The 27,767-nt window shown below is 56.6% G+C and overlaps 1 protein-coding gene across 3 annotated transcripts in view; it reads right to left on the reverse strand.

Annotated features, from left to right (window-relative positions):
- PPFIA4 (PTPRF interacting protein alpha 4) overlaps nt 1-27,767 on the reverse strand; it is a 58,541-nt gene that overhangs the window by 24,096 nt on the left and 6,678 nt on the right. For all 3 annotated transcript variants that reach the window (XM_039698547.1, XM_039698546.1, XM_039698545.1), the window contains exons 2-4: nt 8,239-9,214; nt 584-685; nt 314-478 (exon numbers count right to left, since the gene is read on the reverse strand). In XM_039698547.1, the coding sequence (XP_039554481.1) occupies nt 314-478; nt 584-685; nt 8,239-8,475 (504 nt within the window). In that variant the 5' untranslated portion in view covers nt 8,476-9,214. The remainder of the gene's footprint in view (nt 1-313; nt 479-583; nt 686-8,238; nt 9,215-27,767) is intronic.

Genomic DNA, 27,767 nt, shown 5'->3' on the forward strand with positions numbered 1-27,767 from the left:
AATAGCCTGGAGAGGCCTCCTAGTAGAGGAAGGAGATGCTTGAGGTGAATGAATGAGGAGAAACAATGAAGGCTGACCCGGGGTGTCAAATGCCACCACCCTGAGAGTGACCTGTAAGAGTGACCTGTCCCCAACAGCCTCAGGCCCAGAGGATACACTGGGCAGCCCTAGCAGCTCCTCAGTGCAGTTTTGGGATATCGAGACTTTCCTGCTGAGGGCCCCCATGTCACCTTAACAATACAAAGTAGCAAGGATGGAGTGGAGGGTTGGGAGAAGGAGCTCTCAGCAGGACAGGTCCTAACTGCTTTCCCACCTTTTCATCCAGCGCCTTGTGATGCTCAAAGAGTGACTTGAGTGCCTTGAGCACCTCGACCTCACTGGACACCCCAGACGGCGACTGGGCCTGCCGCTTGACCACGGTCATCCTGAGGGAGCGCTCGTGCCGTGACACCAGGCACTCCAGGTGCTCCAGCAGGAGCTGCAGGGGCACAGCAGAGGGGCTGTCACTGCCAGCCCGGGCCCAGCAGCCCCGGGGGTCCCCAGCCCAGGACTGAGGGCCTGCCAGCAGGGCCTCCAGGCTTACCCGGGTGTTGTTGCGCTCGGCTTTCAGCTCTGAGATCTCCTCCTCCCTCTCCAGGAGCTGCTCCCGGCAGGCGCTGAGCTCCCGCGTCAGCGTCGCGAACTCCTGCAGAGAGCAGGGACAGCATGGGATGGAGCCAGCATTCCAGCCCCACTGCTGGACCTCCAGCACAGCATCTCCCATCCAAACCCAGCCAGGGTACCACTGCGGGGAACGTGGAGAAACCAGTGGAGAGGCACAGCCAGGCCAGGAGGGGATTTATTCCTGGCTTCCCTCATGCTCTGGACAAGGAGAACACAGCAGCTCAAGATTTATCCCACTTGGTTTGATGTCCAATGACACAAGAAACTGTTCTACAGCTGCAGAGGTGGTCAGTGGCATCTAAAGCATCCCAGTCAAGACCACCAGCACGCTCCCATTCCCACTGTCCCCTGGATGCAGCTCCCACCTTGGAGCATGCCATCAGGCTAAAACTCACCACAAAGCCACAGCCAGTCAGGATGAGTCCCCTGGCCCTCAGCCAGCCTCTGCCATGGCCTCAGGACCTGGAATCATCCAAAACTTCCTTCCAAAAGAAAGAGGTTGCTGCCTCAGTCCAGCATGTGGAGCCCCAGCGAGCTGCATATGGGGCACCCCCAGGTCCCGAGTCCCAGCTGAGAGGGATGGGGCACAGCAGGAGATACACCAGGTGCCACCAACTCCTGCTGCTGCCTCTGCTTCCTCCAGGAATGTGACAGCCAGCTAGGAAGAGCCATGCCCAGAGCAATGCAAAGGAATGCTGCACACCCAGCACATCCCCTGAGACAGGATGAAAGCCACAATCACACTTGTGGCTGTGATAGAGGGGAAGGGAAAGTCACTTTGGAGTCCCTTGGAAGCAGGAGAGTTCCCTTTTCCATAAAAAATAAAATCCAGGCACCTGGGTGAGCCCAGGAGCACCTCCCATTGCTCCCAGTGTCTCTTCAGTGGTGCCAGGCCTAAGTGAGGTTTTGCAGCTGGGATTTCTTAGGGTGAGAAATGCAAATGCAGGAACGTGCCATGAATTCACACCATGTTGAGTGTTGTTGGAAAGAATTTTAAAAGGCAAAGGATTTCGGAAGAAGCCAAGAAGGATTTGATGGAGCATTAACAAACCAAATTTCAAGAGGGGGCTGAGAGCTGCTTTACAGCATGAAATTCTTTTTCACTTTAATTTTCAGGTTTACCAAATAAAACCCCTTCAAACCGAAGCAAAGCATTGAGGCTTAGGCTGAACCAAATGCTCTGCTCAGCTCCAAGTGAAACCTCCTGTGACAGCTGAAGCTCCGAGAAATCCAGAGCTTCTACATCTGTTTGCCCCAGCCAGGTTTTCCCTCTCCCTCCCCTCCCCAAACCTGCCCCACTGGTGGGGTTTGTAGCCTGGGATTGGTGGGGATGGTTGTGCCACTGGTGCAGTTGAGACCCCCACGGTGGGACAGGATCTAGGCAGGTTGCAGTGAGGGGAAAGGAGAAAGAATCACTGTCCCCACAAACAGCTGCTTTCCCGCCTGTCACCTGCCTCAGACAGCTGCCACCCCACACTCCTGCTCCACATCCCTGCTCTGGGATTGCCCCAGGGCCTGAGGTCCCCAGTGTCTTCCCAGACCCCTTCCTGCCCCATCCATTCCCCAGGAGCCACTCCAGCCCTGCAGTGTTCCCTCTTCCCCATCCCTTCTTAGGGACCACTCCAATCTGGGATCACCCCTGGCCCCATCCCTTCCCCAGGGATCCCTCCAGCCCTGGGATCACCCTTCTCCCCACCAGTTCTCCCACAAATCTGTCACAACACCCCAAACCTCGTCACTAACCTCTGCCATGCCCCATCCCACACTTGCTCTGGGACCATCCCACAGTCCCCAGAGCACAGGGAACCCTCGGCAGTTCCAGCCCAGCCCTTCCCGGAGCCGTGCTCTGCCTGGCGCTGGGATCCCGGTGCGATCCCGGCAGGCTCAGGCTCCGCACAGCCCGGCCGCAGGCACACGTGCGCATTCCCGGGTTATGCAAGCGCCGCCAGCAGCTCCCGAGCATCCCTGCGGATTAGAGCCGGGCTGGGAATGCCGGCGAGCAGAAAGCAGCAGGGAGATGTGCCAGAGAGGTGCCTGTGCATCGCCACACAGTCAGGGATCTGTCACTCCCCCGGTGCCTCAACATGCCAAGAGACAGGCGGCAGGGCTCCAGGAGCTGGGGAAAAGCATCCTGGCAGCCGGGATGGCCCCGGGAATGTCTTCCAGCAGCCCGAGCTGTAAACGTCGAGGACCCATCAGGTCTGTGCTTTTCCAGCACCAGAGCAGGACCCTGCGGATCCAAAGCCTCTCTTCTGCCCTGCGGCTGGAAGGGGACAGCGGCAGCTTTTCCCACGGGGCTGAACAGGGCAGGGCAGCGCGGGATGGGTGGGACAAGGCGTTGGAGGCAGCAAGAGGACAGGGATGGCCAGGGCTGGGGGCAGAGATCACCAGCACCCAGCCTCCTCTCCCCGCATTCCCTCGCTGTGGTGGCCAGGCTGTACAGATGCTCCTGCAATCAGGATTTCATCCTGAAAGAGGGGATTAAAAGGGAGCAAATCCTCTGGAGAGAGAAGCAGCCCCTGCTGCGGGCAGCCCAGCGCACACGCGGTCAGCGGGTCACAGCCGGGGTGGGCACAGCACAGAGCTCCCGCAGCCCTTCCCCAGGGATTCTCCTCTCCAAGCCCTTCATCCCGACAGGAATGCTGGCTGCATCCTGTGCTCCGTGTCCCACATCCTGTGCCAGGCCTGGAGCACCCCATGGCAAATCAAAGAGCCCTCGGTCACTGTCCCCCCTCAGGGAAGGCTGCAAAAATGAACATTTACATCAAAAATAGCAACAGCCCTGCGGCGAGCCAGGCCAGCAGCGAGGTCAGCCAAGTACACAGGGCCTGAGTATGATGCCTTGGGAATAAAAAACAGGAACAAACCACTCCAGCTCCTACTTGCAGCCACCTCCCTCAGCCCTGGCTGTGCCAGATGCCAATGTTGCCACCTTGCTCTGGGTCACTGGTGGCCACCAGGCAAGTCTGGGACCACGACAAGCTGTCCCAGCTCACAGCTGCAGTGTCACACTGTGGAGTGCAGCCTCCACCCCCCAGCCACAGGTGTGCCATAGCCCTCCATCCCAGCAAAGTGGAGATAAAGAGGATCCAGATGATTTTCCTCTGCCCTGGCCACGGCCAGGAGTCTCTCAGGCGAGGCAGAGGTGCCTGCCCAGCTCTGGTAAGCTCTGAGACTAAACAGGGACACCTATAAACAGATTAGAAAGTGAAGGAGAGGTGCCTGATCTCCAGTCCAAGGGTGGACAATGAGATACAGCCTGGGAGTCCCTGGGAGCCCTGCAAGCCCAGCAGCTCAGGGAGGGGCCAGTTTGGATTAAAACCAAACCCTGCCCAATGACTGACTGGGCTTGGCCCCAAGTCCTGGGGTGAGAGGGAGCAGGATGGAGGGAAGGTGCAGGATGGAGGGATGGAGCAGGATGGAGGGATGGAGGGATCTGTTTTCGGAGCAGGGAGGGAGATCTGAGCACCACACAAGGTGTTCAAGTGGGATGCTGTGGACTGTGACTCGGATTTTTAGTCAGCACCAGGCATGTTGGGGGTTTGGGGTTTTCCTCCTTGGCTGCATCGAGGGGGAAGGCACAGGGAAGAGCTGAGCAGGGCCAGGAACCAGCACATGGAAATGGCTGGAAAAGCATGGAGAGGTTTAGGAAGCTCAGGGGAGAAGGCTCCAAGGCCTGTAGCATGGAAAAGCTGAAATGCCAAAGTCCCCAGCCCAGGGCCCCCTTGTGTCTCTCCCAGTGCTGCCTGCAGCACAGACAGGGATGCAGCAGGACCACACCACAGGCAGCAAAATTCCCTGTTTGTGGCAGGAGCACGGCTGCTGCTCCAAGGCACCCGAGCCTGGGGACAAACCGGCTCCAGCTGCAGGATTAACAGCATTTTAAAGCCCCTAATTGGAGAGATTGCTCCTGACGGAGCGGCAGGGGATGGCTGGGAAGGATGCCCATGCTGGAAACCAGCGCTGCTGACTCGGCACGAGAGGGAGAGTCCCATCCATCATCTGCCCGTGTGGCAGCCCCATCACCCCACTTCTTCTGTCCCAAGAGTGGAGCAGAATGAAGAGAAAGCCCCAAATCAGAGACGAGGGGATAAACACAACCCCAGCAGTTGCAGCATGGGATTACACAGATTAAATCCTGCTGGGTAAACCCAGGGCTTCGACCATCACCCACCCCCAGCGCTGGACACCAGCACCTCCCAGACCTCCTGGATACAACACTGGGGCTCTGCAAGAGCATCCATGGGGAATCAGTGTCCTCCCTTCATCAGGATGTGTATTTCCACCTGGGATTGCTCAGGGAGGAGCACTGTTCAGCCAGGCAAGCAGGAATCCAACATCTCAGCATCCTAGTCTTGTAGCAGCACAATCAGCTCCAACACAGCTGCCAGATCCTCCATCCTTCCCAAAATCTGGAGATGCTTTCAGGGTCTTACCCAGTGGGTGTTTTCCCCACCTGGGCTCCTGAGGTTTCCATTTACCTGCTGGTCTTCACAAGTTAACTCGAGATATACTTTGAAGTTATATGTGATTGTTTGATGTCAGGACCTGCCTCAGCTCCTGGGGGACCTCCAGGGAGGTTAGGCAGTCTTAAGGGGTTTGCTCACCCCAAAAAGGTCAGATCTCCGCTCTCCAGGCAGCCCAAGAGGCAGCAAAGGTGCAGCAGAGCTCCACGGAAGGAGCAACTGCAGGAGATCTGCGTGGCAATTGGCAGCTCACAGCCCTCAGCCCTGTAGAAATGTGGGAGCATGTTCTCCCTGACACAGCTGGGGACAGGAACTCCTGCCAAACCTCCAAGCCATGGCAGGACAGGGAGGAGCTCCATCCCACACAGGACCCTGACTGGGAACACATCTGGATGCACCAGGAGCACTGAGTATCACATCCCCTGGTGCCACCTGCCCCAGGAGAAACTGAGCTGGGGGGCTGGGCAGGAGGGAGCTGGAAGCAAAGCCAGGGCCTTGGGGGACTGCTGAGAGCACCCAGAGCCTGCCCAGGGCTCGGTCCCTGGCCACAAATTCCCTGCAGAACAGGGGGGCTGGAGCTGGAGCTTTCAGCCCGATTAAGTCACATTCAGCACTCCCACATGAATAAATAAATCATGTAAGAAGCATTAAGGCAGCTTAGTCTCCCCAGGAAATCGCCCTGGAGTTCTGCCTTTTGGGGGCTGAGGGATGCCCCCATGGACTGGGGGTGGGGATGGCTCAGCCATGCAGCACAGGCAAGGGGGAATGGGAGCTACAGGCAGGAGCATCCCTGCAGCATCCCTGCCAAGGGGTTTGCCCTGGACAGGCACATCCCCTGCCTGCCCCATGCCTGGATCTGCACCAGATGCACATTCCCAGCCTGTCCCTTTCGATCCCAAGCTGACACAGCAGCATCCAGCTGCCACTGTGCCCTGAGAGGGTGCAGAGTGCCACCCATCCCAGCCTCACCAGGCAGAGCATCCCCCAGCCTGGCTGCACCCAGGGGACACTACTGATGAGCCTGGGTGCCCAATCCTGCCCTCACAGAAGGGGTTCTCCCAGAAATCCAGCTTGCACCCCACTCCCAATGGTGTCTGAGACACTGCAGGAAGCTCCTGGGTAAAAGGGCTCACAGAGAAGAAGAGGATGGGACAGACCTATGGGATGCTCCCCAGCGCCCTGGGGAGAGAGCCGCGCCTCCCGGTCCCACTTACCTGGTACATGCACATGCTGGGGTTAATCCCATTGGGCAGGCCAGCGCCTCTGGATGTGCTCCCCGTGCTCATGCCGAGCGCTCATGTCCGGGGCAGAGCACGGCGGGCACCGGAGGCCACCGTGCCCGGGCGCGGCGGCCGCTGCCCGCGCAGGGACCGCGGGAGGCAGCAGAGCTGCGGGAATTCCCCATGGGAGGGCCCCAGTCACATCCCGGGGCCGGCGGGCCGGGGCGGCCCCGGGCAGCACGCAGCGGGCCGCGGGCACAGCGCTGCCAGCGCGTCCCCGAGTGCTGACCCAGATTGCTCCGAGCACACCCCGAGGCTCCGAGGGCCCGGCCCCGGAGCGGGAGCAGAGGCTAAATCCGCGCATCCCTTAATCCGGGATGCTACGGTGGGGCGGGCAGAGCCTCAGGGTGACCCGGCTTGCTCTCTCCAGAGCGGGGAGCAGAGGCACTGAGCCCTCAGCACAGTGGTGACACTGGGGGCACCCAGCACCCGGGTACATCTCAGCAACTCTCTCAGCAAGGTAGACTCATCCACAGGGACCCCAGGAGCTCCTGGGAAGCCCTGTTGGGTGTTTTGCTCTCAGCGTCTTGGGCAGAGCCAGGACCAGCCCAGCTCTGCGTATGGAGCAGCTGTTCCCAAGCTGTTTTTCTCCATCCAGACAAGGCAAGGATGCAGAGAGCTGGCCAGCCAACAGACCAAGCTCTGTCCTAGTTCATGTCACTACTTTTGACCCATTTCCCATCTCTCCAAGGTGCTCCAAACCCCAAATCGCAGGCAAGGAGGATCTCAGGTTTCAGCACTGCAGAGTTAGAACAGATGCAAACATTCTAATCCTCCTGCTTCCCTTGGCTGTTGGGCTCCTCCCACACCATACCCAAAATGGAGCAGAGCAACAGCCCCCCAGAATCCCTGTTACCCAAGGTCTGAGCCCTGGAACACTGTGCTATTCCAAAGGACCCCAGAGGGATGGTGGGCAGCTCAGACTATCCTGCACAGCCCTGTGACATTGGACTCATCCACTTCACCCTCTTCTAGCCTGAACATCTTTGTGGAATTCAAGACCAGGCCCCTGGAGTACCTGGAGACAGTCCTGCAGGTGGATGAACCAGGAGCAGAGCAGCAGGAAAAGCCCCAAGGCAAGCCCTGATTCCCCAAGCCCTGGTTCCCCAAGCCCTGGTTCTTCAAGCCCTGGACTGCTCACTGAGCATGGACCTCTGGCAGCCTCGCTGTCCTCTACTCCCTGAGATGTCCCAGCTCCCACCCTGCACCAGCTTTGCCTCCAGTGTCTCCTCTCAGGACCAAGATTGAGATATAGAAGTCCCATTTCCACTGGGAATGGGGCTGATGGAAAGGAGCCCTCCTGGTGAGGGAAGGGGCAGCAGTGGGGCTGCTCTGCACAGTGGGGAAGGAGAGTGATGAATGGTTAATGTCTCAGTCTAAAGTGCCAGTGTGGGCCCAGCACTTCCTGACATCCCAAGAAGTTGACTGGAGGCAGAAAGCCACATCTGCTGTTCAAAATGAGCTATCTGCTCCCCCAGGTGCCTCCCCAGTGACTGACTGACCCCACAGGAAGCAAAAGCTCTGCATCTGCCTTGCTCTCACCCTGGGGTGTCCTTGGGGAGGTTTTGCCCCTTCTCCAAACCATTCCCCCGTGGACAGCAGGATTGCACTCCAGCAAGGGTACAAAGGAGAAGGGGACATGTCCCAGCTGGTTGTGGCTTGGCTGGAGAGAACCCACAGGATTTACTGTTGACATGAGGTGCAACACTCGCGGCAGCATCACTACTGCCACACCAAGGCAACCCTCCCAGGGCCACGAGGTAACCCCACATCCAGTGCCCCTCGTGTGCCTCGGGGCAGGCTCTGCTCGTGCCAGGGCAGGTCCTCACCTGCGGGAGGGCCGAGTTCAGCTGCCTCTGGAGCTGGTCCCGCTCCCGGAGCGTCTCCTGCAGGCGGCTCTGGGTGACAGCGAGCGTCTCCCGCGTCTCCCGCAGGGTGTCCAGCAGCTTGTCCCTCTCATCCAGCATGTTCACCATCAGCTGCTCGAAGTCAGCGTCCGCCTCCGAGCCCTGCGGGGGGCCCAGCGGGTCCCCCTCGCTGATGGTGGGCATCACCTCGCACATCATGGCTGGGCTGGCTGCGGGAGGGTCCCGACGGGGCTGGGGGTGTGCTGAGCACAGGTCACATCACTGCGGGCTCCCGGGGGCCAGGGGAGCCAGCACGGGGGGGGACAGTGGGGTGTTCAAGGAGGGGGACTCCCCATCCCGTCCTCCTGCGTGCTAAGCAGCAGCTGGCATCACTCCAGCAGGGTGCAGGGATGTCCTGGGCACCAACAGGGTCCTCGCAGTCACCAGTGCCCCGCTCGCTGCTCGTCACTGCCAGCTCCCGCTGCCACCTCTCCTGGGTCCTGCTGCCACCTCTCTGGAGTCCTGTGTGTCACCTCTCTGGAGTTCTGTGTGTCACCTCTCTGGAGTTCTGTGTGTCACCTCTCCTGGGTCCTGTGTGTCACCTCTCCCGAGTCCCGTGTGTCACCTCTCCTGGGTCCTGTGTGTCACCTCTCCTGAGTCCCGTGTGTCACCTCTCCTGGGTCCCGTGTGTCACCTCCCTGATGCCTTTCCAAGGGGCTGCAGCATCCGTGACCCACTGGCTGTTCAGAGAGGGACAAAACGATCCTTGAGGATTTGTCCCAAGGGAGAGCCCAAGCCAGCACAGGGAGGGTCCAGGGAGTGTTTGGGCTGCCTGGGCATGCTGAGGAGGGCTCTGCTGAGGACGGGCTGTTTTCTCTACAGCTGGATGAGGTGTCACTGCTGACGTGGAAGCGTGTCTCCGCTGAGCATCACAGTTCTTCAAACACCCAGCAGTGACCTACGGCAGAGGGGACAGAGATCAGATCCCTCCTGCTGCCCCCAAAATGCCCAGAGACCTGCCCAGCCCCCTCTGCCCTCCATCAAACCCTTGAGAGCTGCACCAGGGGGCTCAGCACCCACAGGAATGGGCTGTGCTGGGTTGCCCACTACACCAAATCCAGGATGGTACCAAACTGCAGGAGACAGCAACCCTGGCACCCAAAATCCTGCAACTGCCTTTGGTATTCACATCTCCTGGGCCAGGATACCAAGCCCTCTGGGGAACTCCTGGCTGCCCAGGGCCCCTGTGGTCCCACTGTTCCCCATCCTCAGGGAATTTGCAGAAAATCAGGCTCCTGCCTGAGTTTAGCCCAAACCTGGCAGGAGGTCATAACAACAAATGAGTTGAATGATTGGATTAATGTTCCCCCCTCTTCTAGACAGATGTGCTGGGCCCAGCTGTTCAGTGACAACTGCACTCCAGCACATCCTCCCTTGCTCAAACCTCTCCCAAATTGCTGCCCAAGCACAAACACCACACATGAGAGGCTGAGGGGAGAGGCAGAGCTGACATTTGGGCAATATATAGGCTGGATTAAAGCATGGCTGGACCTGAGAACCCAGTCCAGGGCTGATGCTGGAACCCATAGCCCCACCTTCCCTAAGGTGCCAGGTGGGGATTCACAGTCCTGTGGGGGAACTTCAGCCCTCTGCAGCCAGGTGAGGGTCCCCAGCAGCAAGGGTGAGTGTGACACTGCCACCCCAGCCACTGTGGGGACCTGCCCACCCCGGTCACCATCTGTGCCAGTGGACAAACCACGAGTAGGGCTCAAGTTGAGCAGCAAAACACAACATGGCAGGCCCAGGGTGAGGAATGCTGGTCTAGAGCTGTTTCTGGGGCAGGCCCCACTCCAGTTTTCAATTTTCCAGATGAGATGCTCAAGGACAGGTCTGAATATTCTGAGTCTGTGGATGCACCTGAGGCTGTGACTGTCCCATCCCTGGAAGTGTCCAAGGCCAGGTTGGATGGGGTTTGAGCAACCTGGGATAGTGGGAGGTGTCCCTGCCCATGGCAGGGGGTGGGACTGGATGAGCTTTAAGGTCCCTTCCAGCCCAAACCAGCTGTGATTGTGTGTCACCCCCCCTTCAACCTCTCCCCCACACAGGTGGATAAAAAGGACCTGCACACAGACCTGGGCCAGAGCAGCCTGTTCTGGCCCTTTGGGCTGGGATGAAAGCTCTTGTGTCCAACAGCTCAATGGCACAGCAGGGACCTGCCCTGATGAAAGGTGACACTTGTGAGGAGGTGCCTTTGTCACACCAGATACTACCAGGGCAGGGGAATCAGAACTCTGCTCTTTGGATGACATTGGCTCATCAGCTGAGGGGAAGTTTGACACAATACCAGATACTACCAGGGCAGGGGAATCTGCTCTTTGGATGACATTGGCTCATCAGCTGAGGGGAAGTTTGACACAAAAAGCTCTCTAAAAATAGAGAGGCTCTGGCAAAAGCAGCAGCCCCTCACTGTGCATCCTGTGTGATGCTGAGAGCCAGCTCTCAGGGGACATAGGACAGGGCTGTCCCACAGGTGGTGTCCTCCCCTCCCAGGCTGGATCCTCAAGTGGGATAAAACCTGTTGTGGACATGTAACACTGTCCTGAAGCTTTGAGGGCTGTTCACACTCTGTCCTGGCTGTTGGGGTGTGGATGACCAGGGTAACTGTGCATTCATGGGATAACTGCACTGAGGACATCCCATCCCAGCGGGATCCCACAAAAACAAGGCTGGTGGAGCAAAAGGCACGGAGTGAGGGACCATTCCAGCCCCTGCTCTCCTTGGGTTGAGTTGGATATGAGCCTCACCCCTGTAATTAAGCAGGGAAAATGCTTTCCAGTTCTGTGGTCCCTAATGAACAGCCCCAGGGGTACCCACAGGCATGTGGCTCCCTGACAGCTTTCCTGGGGTTAAGAGGTCCAGACTCCAGGGAGATCCAGGGCCAAGAAGAGCAGAAACCAGTCCTACCCCAGGGCTAAGCCCTGTTAATTTGGGCACAAAGCCTGAATGAGGTGACTTGCACGCCCCCTCCTCTGCCTGAGGGATGAGCATGCAGAAGGAACACCCAGGCTGGGCAAAGTCTGGCAGCTCCTGAGCACAACTTGAATGGCAAAATGAGTCCCATGGGCATGGCCCCAGCCAGCTGCTGGTGGGGAACTGGGAGAAATTAGCAGATTAATTAAGATATATTAATCAAGGCATGGAGGGAAGAGCCCTGCAAGCTCTCAGGGAAAGGAAATGCTGCAGGGAATAACCAAGACATAAATCTGACCAGTGATGATGGGATGGAAATTTATCCCAGCTGCAAAGGAGAGACACCCTTACCATGAAGAGATTCTGCAGATGCCAATTCCAGCAGGGCCACGGCAGCTTCCCACACCCCCATGGGGCTGGACCCACACAGTGCAGGAAGAGGCACAGATTTACATCCAAGAGCTGATTTTCTTTCTGCTTCCCCCGTGGTTGAGCTCCTGCACGGGTTGTTCTGGGGGGGGGGGTTGTTTCACTGCAAACCTGCTCCTGCCCACAATCACATCCTGTTATTCCTGTGTGCTTGAGGGAGATGGGGAGATGAGCACAGCCAGTCCCTCAGCCTGGGGAGGGTGATCACAGAATCACAGGGATCTTACACAGCTGGTCCAGGATGGACTCATCCCATTCCACCTGTCCTCAAAAGCCTCTCTGCCCTGTCCCTGAGGATGCTCAGTGAAGCATCAAACTCTCCTGGACAAGACCACGTTGGTGACCCACAGCTCCTCAGTGCCCAGGGTGTGGGGGTGTCTCCACTGAGGGAAGTCACATTCCCCCCTCATCCTGGACCACCAAGGACACAAACAGAGGTGTAAGGCAGGAGCTGCTACAAACCCCTGCAGCTGGAGCAGCCCTATGAGCAGGGTGAGACCTCCCACCACCCCAAGAGCAGCCAAAGCCCCCCTGGCCTGGCCTGAAGCCCCCAGGCAGGTGGGGACAGCCAGCCCAGGGCTCCTGGGGCTCTCTGTGCCTCCCGGGATGCTGTAGCACTCTGAGAATCCCTCTGCCAGAGGGTCCCTGCCAGGGAAATCCAGGGGGATGCTCTGCCACCTCCGAGTGTGGCTCTGGACACAATCCAGCCCCGTGTGCCCATCCTGGCTGGAACCATGGCAAGATCCAAGAGTGGAAAATTCCCTGCACTGCAGTGGGACCGTCCACATCCGTGGACAGACACTGAGCTGGCTCCAGCAACCCCATCATGGATCCATTCCTCTAACAACCACAGGAACTCTCCTACCCCACGGATTTGTGAGTGATCATTTCTGGATTCAACCACAGCAGAGTCCCAGGAGGAGCCCAGGCTGTACAACACCCACAGTCAGGGCAGATGCAAAGGGTTTATTTGGGATGGCAGGTGAAGGAGCCAGGACCAGACTGCGTTTGATCCCTGCTGTCTTCAAGGCCTGTGGAGCAGGAAGTTCAGTGAGCAACAGGCACAGGTGAGTGTGCAGGAATGTGCACACAGGGACAGGGATACAGCAACATCCATGGAGCCAGGGATGTGCACACGAGCAGGAATGTGCAGAAAGATCCTTTACAAGGTCAACTCCCCTCATTTCTGTCCAACCTTGGGCTTTTCTCCATGCTCCAAAAGCAAGAGAACCTCACACACTCCCAGGCACCTCTCCCAGGAAGCCCAGCTGGAGGGGGCACACCCAGGCTCTGTCCCTACCCAGCAAAGCTCAGCAGCTCCCAGGCAAACCCACAGATGCCAGCTGTCACTTTGAAGGACCTTGGGGACATTAGTGTGGGTGACAGCCCAGACCCCCCCACACTCTGCTGTGACTGCAGCAGCAGCGAGGGCACACGCAGAGCAGCTCTCTGCTGCTGGAGGTCAGGGTCAACTCCCCTCATTTCTGTCCCACCTCAAACCTTGGGCTTTTCTCCATGCTCCAAAAGCAAGAGAACCTCACACACTCCCAGGCACCTCTCCCAGGAAGCCCAGCTGGAGGGGGCACACCCAGGCTCTGTCCCTACCCAGCAAAGCTCAGCAGCTCCCAGGCAAACCCACAGATGCCAGCTGTCACTTTGAAGGACCTTGGGGACATTAGTGTGGGTGACAGCCCAGACCCCCCCACACTCTGCTGTGACTGCAGCAGCAGCGAGGGCACACGCAGAGCAGCTCTCTGCTGCTGGAGGTCAGAGGGGCCTGAGCTCGCTCCCAATTAGTGCCTGTAAATCTCAGCCTTTCACAGGTCTCTGGGAGAACTTCCTAAATGCTCCTGCCTGGCTTTAGAGGGCCTTAAGTGCTGGGATAATCATCGGGTAGAGCCTGCAAGGAGACAGCTGGGAGCTGAGCAAACACACACTGCACAGCTCCAGCCCTTGCTGGGTATTTTTAGTCCCGTGGGGCTGCCAGGCACAGGCTTGCTGGGAGCAGGTTTCTTGCCAGGGAAAACGTGTTCGCTTTACTATCCCTTCCCCCTCCACCCCGAAATGATGATTTCCCTCTTTTTGGGATGGAAAACAGCACCATCACATGCTGCCTGCTCAGAGAGGCCACTTCCTCGTGAAGGTGCCCAGATGTGGAGCAGCTGATGGGGAGCAGAAGGGGTTTTTGCCCTGGAGCTGGTGATTTGCTCAGCACAGCTCGGCGGTGAGTCAGGCTGCCTGTGGGATGCTGGGTCCCAGGGAGCACCCTGGCTTTCCCTTCCCATCGAGGGTGAGAAGCACCCACAGCTTTACCCACACACAGAGGATGGAAACAGCCTCATGTTTCCTCTCTGAACAGCTCCACTCCCATCCCAGCCCTGAGAGAGGAAGAGAAAAGCCTCAGTGGCTCTGTCAGCAGGACCATCACCCAGCAGGCAGCTGGCAAAGAGGCTTTAACACACTCCTTGCAGGCAACAAGCTCTCATAGACTGATCATCCCATAAAAATGTCACTCTGATCTTTTCTGCTCCTGGAAAATCCTCCTCAGCTGCCCAACTTGGCCTTGGAGGCACAGAGCTGGGGTGGCAGAGCCCACACCAGCACCCCTCACTCCCAGCTCCCTGGCACAGGAACAGCCTCCCCTCTGCCCAAGCAGCCAAACTCGGGGTCCAGCACCCACACTGACCTCTCACACTGACCCCTCTCTGCCACATCCAGGAGGGACCAGAGTCTGATGTCCTTTTGCTGTTAGTTTTACCTTTCAGGAACTTGTGACCCCAGGACAGGCTGCAAGCGTTGCATCCTGGCATTCCCAGCAAGCTCATCCCAAACACTGCCCCTGCAGACAGAGCCACATCCCAGCACAAGTCCTGCCACCCTCACTGAAGTCAGACACCACTTGGAAGCAGCCAGGACAAGTTGAGCCACCAACCCACCCTTGCCTACCCCAAGGAAGGTCAGTAGTGACCCTCTGAGCAGTGGGATGGCAGAGTAGGAACATCCTCACCATTTCTCCTCCCCTCAGTGAGAGATGTGGTAATTAGAGGTTGGGAAAAGATAAGGCCTCATTCCAGCTTTTCTCCCAGGTTCCCTCATTTAGTCCCAGGATAGACTGTGGCCTCTTGGGACCTCCAGTCCCCTAAGAAGGACAAGGAAGATGCAGTTTTCCATGGGGCCCATATGGCAACAGTGCTCCCAAATTCCCCAGCGCAGCCCCGCCGCCGGCAGGGAGCTGCACAGATGGTCCCTGGCTGGTGCCAGGGGCTGCCCGTGGCCAGGACACCCAGGGACAACAAGGGAAATGAGGCATTCTGGCTGGAAATAAGGTGCCATTTTTCAGCAGCAGAGGATTGGATTCCCGTTCCAAAAGGTGAGATGGATTTGCTGAGATCGGGGCTGGGAATGTGGTGGAGACCTGAGGAAAGACACGGCGGTGCCTCCTCTCTCATCCACGTCTGGGAGGTCTCCTGGGGTCCCCACACCTGCAGCAGTGTGTCCTTTGCCCCCAGGGCAACAATGTCCAACTTGTCCCTTGCTGGGGATGCAGCAGTGGCAGAACAGGACACTCAGGCAGCGTCTCCAGGGTTTGGAGCTGTCTCAGGTGTTGGGAAGCCCTGGGTGCTCCCAAAGAGGGGGACAGGGGACATTGCAAGCAGTAAAAGGCAGCTACTCCCAATATCTTACCTTAAAGGACACACTTCTGCCCCAAAGACTTGCTCCAAACCCATGAAGCAGCTCCCACCTGAACCCTTGCTCACTCAAGTTGCTAAACCAGAGGAGAATCCACAAGGAAAAATGTCCAGATCTGACAGTTTCTTTGCAGGGAGCAGTAAATGCTAGCATTGCACTGGTATTTATACTTCCCAGTGGGAGGGGAGGCATTACACACCACTTCCAGAGGGTATTTTCAGACAGCCACCTGCTCCTCTTTGTGCAGAGACACAATTGCTCCTCAGCAAAACCTTGTCAGACAAGGAGCCAAAATCTGCTCTGGCCCTGGGGGGGAGGAGGGAGCTGAACCCCCAGGGCTGGCACCCAAACACGGTCACACAGACACCTACAGGAATCTACAGGACTTTGTCACCTTGGGATGTGCTGTGGGGGTCGTGTCGGGGGTCCTGACTCAGTTTCCCTGTTTCCAAGGTGGGCCACGTGTCCTGCCCTGACCCCAGAGAAAGGCAGGATCTCAGGGTATCCCAAGGAGAACCACAGGTCTGAGGAGACTGCTGAAGCCCTGGGGATCCCAGGGGGAATGTGTGGAAGCACAGGGAGTGTTCTGGAGGAGCACGAGACTGTGGTGCTGGAACACAAGCTGGATTTCACTCTTTGGCACAGCTGCCCCATTTGGCATGAGGGGTTCACCTGAACCAGCAAAACCACAAACCAAACCCCAAATACTGTAATCGCACCACACTCCAGTTGCCTGCACCCAGCAGCATCACTGAAAGTCAGGGCTGTGGAAACCCTGGAGAAATTCCAATTCCTTTGGTGCACAAGAGGTTGGAAAACCACCATGTGCCCTGCAAGGGAGGAGACGGATGCACCCGATCCATGAGACCAAGCTCACATCCCTCTTCCAGGATGTGGTCTGCACTCAGATCCATCCACAGGGACAAGGAGGGGTTTCAGCAGCCACCAAACCAACACAAAAAAGCCACAATTCCGGTGACAACCATTTCCTTTTCCAGTTGCTGCTCTGCTGTGTCACATGGCTCATCCATCCTTCTGTTCCATAACTTTGCAACCAAACCCCGTCCTTTGCTCTGTTAGGCTGAAGACACAGAACCCCAGAAGCCCAGAACAGCTGGGGCTGGAAGGGACCTCTGAAGCCCATCTAGTCCAAGCCCTCTCAAGGCAGGGTCAAACCCCACACAGGTGCCACAGGGACACATGCAGGTGAGTTTGGAATGTCTCCAGGGAGGGAGACTCCATGCCCACCCCAGCAAGCTGTTCTGGTGCTCTGCCCTCCTCCACAGAAAGAAGTCCTTCCTCGTGTTGAGGTGCTGAGAGTCTTCGATTTCTCTCTCAAGGAAGGTTACTTTAAAAAGCAGCAGAAGGAAATGCATTCCCTACAGAAGAGCACATTGAGGTGAACCAGCCCCTGGGTGACTCTGCCAGGGAACACAGCACTGGGATCCCTCCCAGCAATCAGGCTGGTTTCCAGCCCAAGGTGGATGCAGACTCCTCCGACAGAGAACAAGGCACAGGGAAGTGATCCACAACCACTGCGTTTGTCACAGAGGGAGCATCCCTGCGAGGTTCCCTTCCCTTTGGGGAAGTGAGGCTTTGTGCCTCAGCCTCCCCACGAGCAGGGCACTGCTTCAATCCTTGCTGAGACACAGAGGCATTGCTGGTGATTTTCCATGATTTCACGACAGGTTTTGCCACGGGTACATCCCTCCCGCCCCCATGACACTTCTGCTGAGGAGTTATCTCATCTGGGAGCCTGCCGGGCTGGAGCCGGGGGCCTCCCCCTCGCTGCCAAACCAGCGCCTGCCCTGCTTTAGTCACACCCCGTGAGCACTTGTGGTGCTAATTTATTCAGCGACGAGGGAAGAGTCACCATCTCCAAGGGGGGCTGAGGAAATCTGGGTGCACCCGAGCCCTGCCAAATGCTGCAGAGGTGCCTCTCCACTCACCCAGGCCCTGGCACCCACACCCAGCCCATGCCCAGCCCAGGGCACAGGCGAGGCTGCTGCTTGTAGAGAAACCCCGGGGCAAACCTCACATGCACCTGAGGAGCTTCCATGCCTGGTCTGCCCAAGATCCAGGGCTTCCCCTGCACCACCCATCCCACTGGAATCTCTCCCACAGCCTCAGCAGGCCCTCCTGCCATGAGCCTCAGCAGTGATAACCAGTCCCGCACGTCAGCTGCGTATCTGCCCCATCCCAGTGTAAAATTCAGCCACCAACTCCGTGACTGGTGCAAAGGGAAAGGGGCTCAGTGAGCTCCCTGAGGCCCACAGAGAAATCCCACTCCCTGTCCCGCTCCAGCAGGTCCCCAGCATTCTGCCACCACAGAATCATGGAATGGTTTGCCTTGGAAAGGACCCTGAAAGCTCAACCAGTTCCACCCCTGCCATGGACAGGGTCACCGTCCACGAAGCCAGGATGCTCCAAGCCCTGGCCAACCTGGCCAACCATCCCTCACCAGACTCTAAATTATGGGTGGGATTGAGGAAGAGCCCAGGGAGGGAGTTTGGAGTCAGGGAAGAGGCAGATGGGGCTTTCAGTGAGATTTGGGAAGTGTTAGAGGGTGTTCAGAGCCACAGTGGACAGAGCAGGGATGTGTCCAGTGCTGCTGGTCTCAGGCTGGACCACAGCAGGCTCAGGAACATACCCCTGCACACACTCTGGGGTTTTGCACAACCTGCAAGGGAGGACCAATAGTCCTGGAGCACAACCCTGGCCCTGGGGAAGCCTCCAGAGCTCAGCAATTCACCATCAACCACTCCAGCACACAAACAGAGACAGCAGCAACTACACTGTGCCCCAAGTTCCCCTTGTGCTCCCCATGCCACCTGCAGACAATCCAGGCAGGGCTCCCCTTTCCTCCATCCTCCCAAAGCACAGAAGGTTTTAGTCCATCCTGTTCCAAAGAGGCTTGGGCACTGGATGACCCCAAGCAGAGGTGACTGGGATAATTTCAGTAACTCCCACGTTAGGGGGTGAGGAAGATTCCCCCTTGTTTTTATCCCTTCTGTTGCTCCTTGCCTGTGCTAAGGGGCTTTAGCAATTATTTAATTCCTTTGCTGATAGCACAGCTAGTTCCTAAAGAGCTTCTGCCCAGATGCAGTGGCGGGCAGTGGGACATCGGTGGGATTCTTGGTTCTGGACACTCAGGCTTTGAGGATGAGCAGATCCAGCACCAGTACAGCTCTGCAACATTTGGCAAGGAAATCTCACAGGATTTACCACAAGCACCTCCACCCCTACTGGGACATGTGGGTGCTCAGCTCCATGTAGGACAAGGCAGGACCATGGGGTTAAATAAATCCCTGCCTGATTGAAACCTGCTCTTCCTCCCAAGCACCCTCGCACCATGGAGAACCACAGCCCTCCCTTGCCAAGCCAGGCACCTTTGGCACCTTGGCTGTCCCCCGCTGATTTGGAATGGGTGGATGAATCCCAGCGAGGGATGAGCAGGCAGAGATGGAGACAACCAGCCCCCAGTCAGGCTGGAATGGCCCCAGCGCCGTTCCCCCGGTGCCCGTGCCGGGAGGAGCCAGGGCAGTGTCAGCCCTGCCAGCCACAGGACCTGGCAGGAGCAGCCGTGCTGGGGACAGTGGCCTTACAGGGTGCCTGGGGGCAAGGCTCAGGCACTGCAGCCCTGTCTGCTCTGTCTGAATCCACATCGAGCAGGGTCACATCTTCAAGCCACACCCTCCAGGTGCAAAGTGAGCCCCCAGGATGAGCCCCAGCCAAAGCCCACCTGGCACAGCCAAAGCCACAGTGCTGCAGAAAGGACTCATCCTACTCCTGTCTGGCACTTTAAGCCATGTTTCATGCAAGAAGGACTTTGCAGGGGAGTCTCTGCCCTGCACATCCTAACTCCTGACATAGGGGAAGTTGTGCCCACTCACGGCACCAGTGAGGCGGAGGGCCTGGAGATGCTGTGCTTTAGAAGGAAAATTCAAGTTGTTCCTCCTTGGGAGAATTGTAGGATTAGCTCAGCCCTTATTAAGCATCAGAAGAACCACAAAAAGCACCTCAAAAATAGCCTGCCAAGGAAAAACTCCATCTGGAGCTCATTCCTCCTGGATGTAGGCCACAAGGAAGATATAAGGGATATAAAAGTTCAGTTCCCTCCAGAAATCCCAAGTACTGCAAAAGATCAGGAAGAATAAATCAAGGTTTCCATTAATGTGAAGAGCTGAGTTGGATCCAGCAGGGAGCTCTAAGCAGAGCCCCTGAGGGCTTCACCCAGCATGGAATGAGCAGAGGGAGGGACCAGAGGAAACACCATGCCCCACCACTGCTCCCCTTGTCTGGGGATTGGAGAAAACACAAGGGTGTTGCTTCCCTTCCCATCAAGAGAAGCAATGCCAAATTGCTCCAGAAAGTGTGGGGAGTGTGGTGGTTTGCAGAGGGGTGGCAGCAGAGCTCTCATCTGGGCACGTATCATCTCAAAATCCAGCACCAGGCACTACTTCCACTCAACTTCTAACTTGCTCCCTCTCAAAATGTCAGCTCCGTGGAGCCCATCCAATGCAGTGTCCTCAGTGTCCCTGACAGGGACTGCCCTGCCTGGCACAGGAGCCCCAGGAGCTCTGTCCTTGTCCTCACTGTGCTACCCACAGGCTCCCATGGCCATCCCAGCTCACCCAAAGAGGAGCCCCAGCCATGGCATCATCGAGCCTGACCCCTGCTTCCACCCATCACCCCCAAAGAGCACCCAAAAAACACTTAACTCATTTCACTCTTTGGCCCAAAGCACCTGGGAACACCATTCTGCCACCCCCAGTACTTTGGGGGCTCCTGCACACGCTGAGTTCACAGGATCCCAGACTGGTTTGGGTGGAAGGAACCTTTAAGCCCATCCTGTTCCACCCTCTGCCAAGGGACACCTTCCACTACCCCAGGCTGCTCCAATCCCTGTCCAACCCAGCACCAGGAACCACCCTGAACCACCTCAGGAGGTTAGAGCAGGATCTGGCCAATCCATGAGACGTCACCAGGAGAGCAGGGACACCTCTGCAGCTCAGCAGGCTTTCAGAGGAATGAAATGTGGGTGATGACACTGGTGCACCACTGGTGGGAAGAGTTGCAGGTGGGGTGGTTTCCTACCTGGTCCCCCTGTTTGCTCCTGTGGACACTCAAAAACATGGGGCCAGGACATCTTAAACTCCCTTGGGGGGGAATGAAGAGAAGGGGATATCTCAATGCCTTGGAAAACATCTGCTGCCTGAGCTGAGGATGTTGTGTGCTCTCTATTAAAAGCCAAGAGCACATCAAAGCTCACAAGGCAAAAGGACACAGGTAGGGCTGGGAATCTCTCTCCACACACAACTCAAGCACAGCAGCTGAGCCAACGCTTTCCAGAGGGTTTAGTGACCATTTCTGCAGACAGCTTTAAATTTCTGCCTCTTTTACAACAGTTTTGGACCCCGCACACCACCCAGCACCTGCTCCTGTAGGCAGCAGGCAGAGCACAGCTCCAGCAGCACTGGCTGGGGGGGTTCAGGCCCTCCCTGACCCCAGCACTCAGCAGTGCCAGGCTGTGCTGCTGCAGAGCTGCAGCCCCCCCAGGGCAGCACAGGCAGAAAACCCAGCATGTGTCAGGACTGGTGGGATGCTCACCCAAGCAGAAGTGGCTCCCTGCCCAGCCTCCTGCACCCTCCTCCCACCTCCCCAAGTTCAGAGCTGCCTGCAGGCACCAGCCCACCTGAGGTGACCTTCACCTGTCATGCTGATATGGGGACATTCACTGAGTGATGCTCACATGTGAACACCTGATAGGCAGAGCCCCCTGACCTTGTCTCCTCTGGGTAAATGCACCAATTTATCTTCGCTGGCTCTGGAAGGTGCCTGGTTTGGACAGCTACAATCACTTCCCTGCTGAAATAAGTGATTCCAGACCTTGCCACCACCACGAGAGGACCTTCAGCCCACGCAGACACTGCAGCAACAGCTCTCTGGGAATGCACCCAGTGCAGGCACTCAGCAGGATGGAATTTACCCTGCATCCAACTGGGATGTAACTGGAGGTGGGATTTTTGTGCCTTGCCCTTTGCAAAGTGCTTGGCCCTGCTGAAGAACATGGTGAACTCTGAAAACATGGTGGATTCTGGGCTTGACAGGCAAAGCACTCCCAGAAGCTCTGGGAATGTACATTAACACCCACCCTGCAGATCTGCCACCCTCATGGCACAGCATGAGGTGCTGTCCAAAGGCCCTTTCTCCTCTCCAACACCACAACCAAAGATGTTGGTCACCACCCTTCAGCTCAGCAGAACCACCTTCACCTGCCTGGACCTGCTCAGAGCCGACAGGGAGCTCCAGAGCTGGGCTCACATCCAGCAGTGCTCTGCATCCTTACAGGCCATACAGCCTCTTCAGGGTGCTCCCACCCCGGATGTGGAGTGAACCTGAACACGATTCATCTCTCCCTACAGCCAAAGCCACCTTCCTCTGAGGCACTGGGTCCCTCTGGCACCTTTGCATGTCCAAATCCTTCCATGCACAGAGCAGGGATGGATCCAAGCCCACCTTGCTCCTTGCTCTCAGGGATTTCTGAAGAGCATCAGTCAGTTCTGAGGGCTGATATAAGGTGGAGTCTAGCTCCTGAAGCTCAAGAACCAAACACTCTCCCAAACTGGGTCTCACCATCTCCTCTGCCCTTTGCAAAGTATGTGGCCTCCTCCAGCTGTGTCTGATCTGGGGAACATGGGACAGGGCAAGGCAAGAGGGTTTCTGGGTCAATCCAAGTCTCCTGAGGGGAAACAGATGGGTTTTCTGGTGGGGACTGATGCTCTGAAAAGCAATTACACATGAAGACATCCCCAACAGACTCTGCTCTGCTCTGGCCCAGAGCCCAAGTCATCCTGGGTTTGGATTTTAATTAGCCCCGTTTTGGTATCTGCTCTCTCTTCCCTCCAGATAATGATTTAATTATTACAGACATGTCTTCAAATTAGCAGCTTCCTCAGTGGTTTATTCAGATCTCCTCAATTACAGAGCCCAGCTCACCATCATCACAAGAGAGGCTGGAGAGAACAAAGCCCAAAATGCTTCCTGGAAAGAGGAACCACGCAAGCACCTGTAGAAGCAGGGTCACTGCCAAGCCCCTCTCCTCCGTTTATCCAGGCCTCTCTCACAGCTGGACAGGAAACCTCGCTCCAAACCACGCCCAAAGAGCTGCACCATGTGTGACCATGGCCCTGTCTTCCCACCAGGCCTTGTGCAGAGCACAAGCGAGGTGAAAAGGACATGGGATAGGCTGGGACATGGAGCCAGCTCTGTGCATCCCCCTCCAATGCGATCACAAGATCACATCCCCGGCAGAAGGGACCCTGTGGGGACCTGCTAAGGACCCACTGCCAGGCTACAAGTGCCCTTGTGCTGAGCATCACCCAGCAGGCTCCTCACCTCGCAAGGGACCACGAGGGAGGTGGGACCAGGCAGGAGCAGGGAGCGGGGAGCAGGAGGGGGGAATGGCAAGTGCAATCTCCTCCAGCAGTGGGACTGGACAAGGGCCTGGGGCTGAGCCAGGCTCCAGGCCTGAGGGATGCAGGTTGAAGAGAAATCAGCAGAACAGGCTGCCAAAATAAACACCAGAGGTAAATGCAAAGTGAAGGAAGGGGGAAACCTTCAGAGCACAGCTCCACAGCAGATTTGGTGCCAAGGAGCAGGGACTAACCTCACCTGCACAGGAGTCCCTAGCTGAACTGCCAGGCAGACATGTTGCTCCCTCACAGTGAGGTGTGGGCAGAGCATCTCCAGGCTGCATAAATTCCCAGCAAACTCTCCTCCCCAGCCTGGCACAGACTCACAGAATATTGTGAGCTGGAAGAGGTGATCCCTGTCCCCAGGCTGGGCTGGGACGGGAGGGGACACACTCAAGAGGTGCCCCATCCCTTGCTGCAAAGGGCAACAAGCTCCAAGAACACCCCAACAAGCACCCTGGTCCCTTTCCACCAACCTGAGCTCTTGACTCCACATCGTGCTTCTCCCAGGACCCCCAAGACTTCCCTCACTAGCACTACTACAATACCCACATTCCTACCAAAGGAACCAGATTTTGCAGCAGCCACTGGGAAAGCTCTACTGCCTCTCCCTGCTGTAGCATGGGCAGGAGCAGAAAATCTCTTCTGGCTCCCCTGTCACTGCAGTTTACACTCCAGGAGACCAGCTTAAAGCAGCTGCAGCTCCTGCTGCTGCAGGAAAAGCCCTCGAGCACACCACGTGTGAGTCTGCACCTGCAAACACAGCCGAGGCCTCCCAAATCCCAGGCTAACCCAGCACTTGTGAGGCTGGATTCTCCTCTGAATCCCTCCCTGAGCTCAGGAAAAGCTGCTGTGCAGCACAAACAGCCCAGTGCTGTGGCCTGTTATCCCAGCTCACAGGCTGAGGGATACAGCCCTGCTGTCCCTCATATTCCTGGCTGGATTCACAGCCCTGCTCTCTGGGCAATGAGCCCCAGCCCTGCACCACTGGTCTCGTGCCCCAAGTCCCTCTGGGGTGCTTCCTGGCTCTGTCCTCTCCAACAACCATCACAAAGCTTTCAGCATTCCGAGCTCTCCACCCTATCAAAGACCAACACACTCAAGAGCAAGCAGGGAGAGAGTAAAGGCCACGATGGAGCAAGGCTTTTGGTTTAATTTCTTAAGAAACCAGGCTAAAGAAGATGGGAGTGGAAGTGACACACACCAAAAAAAAAAAATAAAAAACCACACAAAAAACCAAAAACCAAAACAAAAAAAAAAACAAAAAAACCCCCAAAAAAAAAAACCCAAAAAAAACAAAAAAAACCCCCAAAAAAAAAAAAATAAAAAACCACACAAAAAACCAAAAAACAAAACAAAAAAAAAAAAAAAAAAAAAACCCCCCAAAAAAAAAAAACCTACAAAAAAAACAGAAGGATTTTCATCAGCCCGATCAAACCTCCTGGAATATGATAACAGGCAATAACAGACACCTCCCCTCTGGCCAAGGACAAAGAAAGGCTTCCTAGTTATGAAGAATATGAAGAAAATTGGAGTAGAAGAAAGGAAATGACTCAAAAATGGCTGAAATGTCAGCTGTTATTAAAAAGCCTTCACCTGGAGAGACATAATGAGTGATGAGAACAGGGATATGATGGGGGAAGCTGAACAGAGAACAAGTGGGGGAGCAACCACCCGAGAATGGCTCTGAAAGCCACGCTGGTGACTACAGGGGTGGGCTGACCTACAGAGCTGTGCCTGGGGTGACCTGTGAGGAATTTGGGGTCCTGAGAGGCCGTGCCTGTCATGATGGTGATAGCACTGCAGGTGACAGCAAACCCGGGATATCCCCCATCCCCGACGAGCGAGTCCCAAAGAGACACAGTGAAATCCCCCCGGAATTTGAAACATCCTTCCAGAGGCGCTGATCCCGCCCTCCTGTCACCTCTTCTCTGCTGTGCCTGCTCAGGGCAGGAACAGGGGCACTCCTGCGGTGCCAGCAGCACGGCCGGGAATGCAGCCGCCAGCATCGCGAGTGGAAAAGCAGCTGGCATCACCCAGGAGGGGACACGCATCCCTGCGAGCCCCGAGCCGGGGCGGCCGCGGCCTCGCACGGCCCCGGCGCTGCGGGGAGGGAGGGAGGGAGGGGAGTGCCGGGGCTGTGTCACTGTCGCTGTCACCGTCACGCAGCACTGCGGCACCGCCCGCTGCCCGACCGGCAGCTCCATCCCCGCCCAGGCCGGGCCGGAGCCGCGCTGCCCCGCTCTCCCTGCTCCCTCCCCGCCGATCCCTCCGGCACTGCCGCAGCTGCCGCGCCGGGGATTCTGGAGCTGGAGCCGCTCGCATCCCCCGCGGCGTCCTCCTCTCCTGACGTCTCCCTCCAGCGCCTCCCAAGAGCTGCGTTTGCAGCTCCATCCATCCATCCATCCATCCATCCATCCATCCGTCCATCCATCGGCAGAACCCCGGGCACGGCCCCGGCTCCCCCAGCCCAGCCTTGCTCTGTCCCACGTTCACAGCCACAGTGTGCCCAGAGTCCTCCGAATCTGACAAGATTCACTTTTTGGGACGCAAGAAGTGAGAGTCAAACCTCACACATTTCCTGCCAGAGTAAGGTTGTGGTGGCAGGGAGTTGGGAGCTGCACAGAGGTTGGACTTTTCCAAACCAGACTGTCACCTTCAGAGGACAATACAGAGGCAGTAAAGCCATCCCAGCTGCCACCATCACCTTCAGCATTCTCCTCCCACCACCAGTCTGGACCAGCTCTCTCCTACCAGCCTGCTCTGGTTACTGGTGTCAACAGCACCTGCCCTGGGCCTGGAAGTCCTCTCATATTTACAGATGTTTTGGGTACCACCAAGTGCACTGAGCAGCCGCATCAGAGTGATAAGCCTCAATTCCTGCCGGGGGGACAGACAGGGACAAAAGGACACCATGAGGTCCCAGCTGCCCCAGGGACTGGGTTAAACTGGGTGCTCACAAGCAGCTTCTGGCCATGGTTTAGTGGCCACGGTGGTATTAGGTCCAAAGTTGGACTTGATGATCTTGGAAGTCTTTTCCAACCTTAATGATTTTTATGAGTCTGATTCTATGATTTGGGGATAAATTCTGCAAATTCTCACACTTTTGGGAGAACACATTCAGACAAATGTCCAACTCAAGAGTGACCACACAGGAGATGACCAATGTCATTCTCCTCTCCACCTGCACCAAGAGAAAAGAGACAAAGCTCCAGGTGCAGGCAGGAGCATGGGAAGATTCTTCTGCTTCCTTCCCCACACCAGGGTTTTGGCAATTTGAGGCACCTTAGGGCAGCCCATGAGGAGTCAAGAGTCCTTGGAAGGAGAAAGTTCAAGCATGGAGTGATGGAGGAGCTGACACACCTTGGTCTGACAGACCAGGGTGGCTCTTCCTGATGAGTCACTACATTGGTCCCAGGCCAGAGCAGTTACAGCCCCTCCCTGGCATCTCCAACGGTTGGATTTCCTTTGATTTTCAGTAGAGAAAGGAGGAAGTCAAGCAGCCAGTGTCTGCTAGCTGGTGGGGTTGGTGACTGGTTTCCTCGTCTTTCCAGACTCAAAAATAAACATTATTTTCTTTGCAAGACTGGGGGAACTATCAGTGCCTGTGTCCATGGCCTGACCACGTTGCAGCAGGGTGCAGGGCTCCCAGGGAGCAGCCAGCCCTGTGAATGTGCTCCTCGAGCTCCTGCTCCTACACTGCTGGATTCCAGCTCCCTCATGAACCTCCCAGCAGCAAATAGGGCAATCACATGGAGATGGAGAGAGGAAAATCCAAATACCTTCAATCCAAGGTCTCCTAATGAAACACATCCCTTGAGACCATCACTCCTCTTTTACAGCTCAGCACCTCCCAGCTGTGCTGAACTTCAGTTTGCACATCCATCACACCCAGCTCTGCTCTCAAATCCCCGTCAGTGCCACAAAGCCAGTTTGTCACTTGCCCCCAAGATCACAGCAGGTGACATCATCCCTTGGCTTCATTCACAGTTCAAGTGATGAGCTCTCCCTGCTCCACCACAAGCCAGCAGGGTCAGGAGGCTGAAAGCTGCTGGAGACAAGAGCCTGCTGCCTGCACACCAATCTGCCCAGTGCCCTGTGTGAACTGGAAACACCAGCACTCACCTCTGCATTCACCCACTGAACAGAGACTTGGCTCTCAAAGCAAAACAGCTGGCCACCTTTTCTGTATCTCACGTCTCAAAGCCAGATGTGAAAATTGTTTATTTACAAAGAGGATGGAACAGACTCCCAGGACACACATAGAGAGTTAACAGAGGGTTTTGAGGGTATTTTGCTTGATGCTACATGAAGTCCCCAAAACTCGTCCTTCCTCAATAGATGGGCTCTCAGTGGCCACCAGAGAATGTGCCATCATTTCCCTCCTGGACCCCACACCCCCGATCACAAACACACGTCACAGCACGGAGAGTAAAGGTAATAAATGTTAATTTACCCCCAAATTGATGCAGCTGCTGCTTTACCTAAAGCCCACATCTGGGGGGCAGAGTGTGACCCTTGGGAGCGCAGCAGATGTCCTGCACCGAGCCATGAGCAGGATCTCAGGCAGGAATGGAAGCTGTGCAATAGCCAAGCCATTGGAGAATTCAAGCACTGGTATTTTTAGGCAGCGGGAGGACGTGTGGGAGAGCTCTCCCCGTGCAGGCTGATGCCATTTGCTGCAGGGCACTCAGAACGAGATTTATTGACAACGTGTGATTTGAAAGCGACACCGGTGCTCCCAGAGAGGCAGGCACTGATCAGCAGTGCTGGGGCTCATGGCAGCCTCAGTTCAGGAGACAAAATTTCTCTATAAATGTGTAAACACGAAGGACACATGTAACAAAAGCCATTTCTGCTTGCAGGGATGCTCTGGCTGCCAACTCCAAAAATGGCCACTGTGAAAGTCTGCTAACTAAACTAACTAGAAGCAGATGATCAAAACCA

Source organism: Passer montanus, unplaced genomic scaffold, assembly GCF_014805655.1.
Source record: "Passer montanus isolate IOZ18808 unplaced genomic scaffold, ASM1480565v1 scaffold127, whole genome shotgun sequence".
In the NCBI taxonomy this organism is placed as follows: Eukaryota; Metazoa; Chordata; class Aves; order Passeriformes; family Passeridae; genus Passer; species Passer montanus.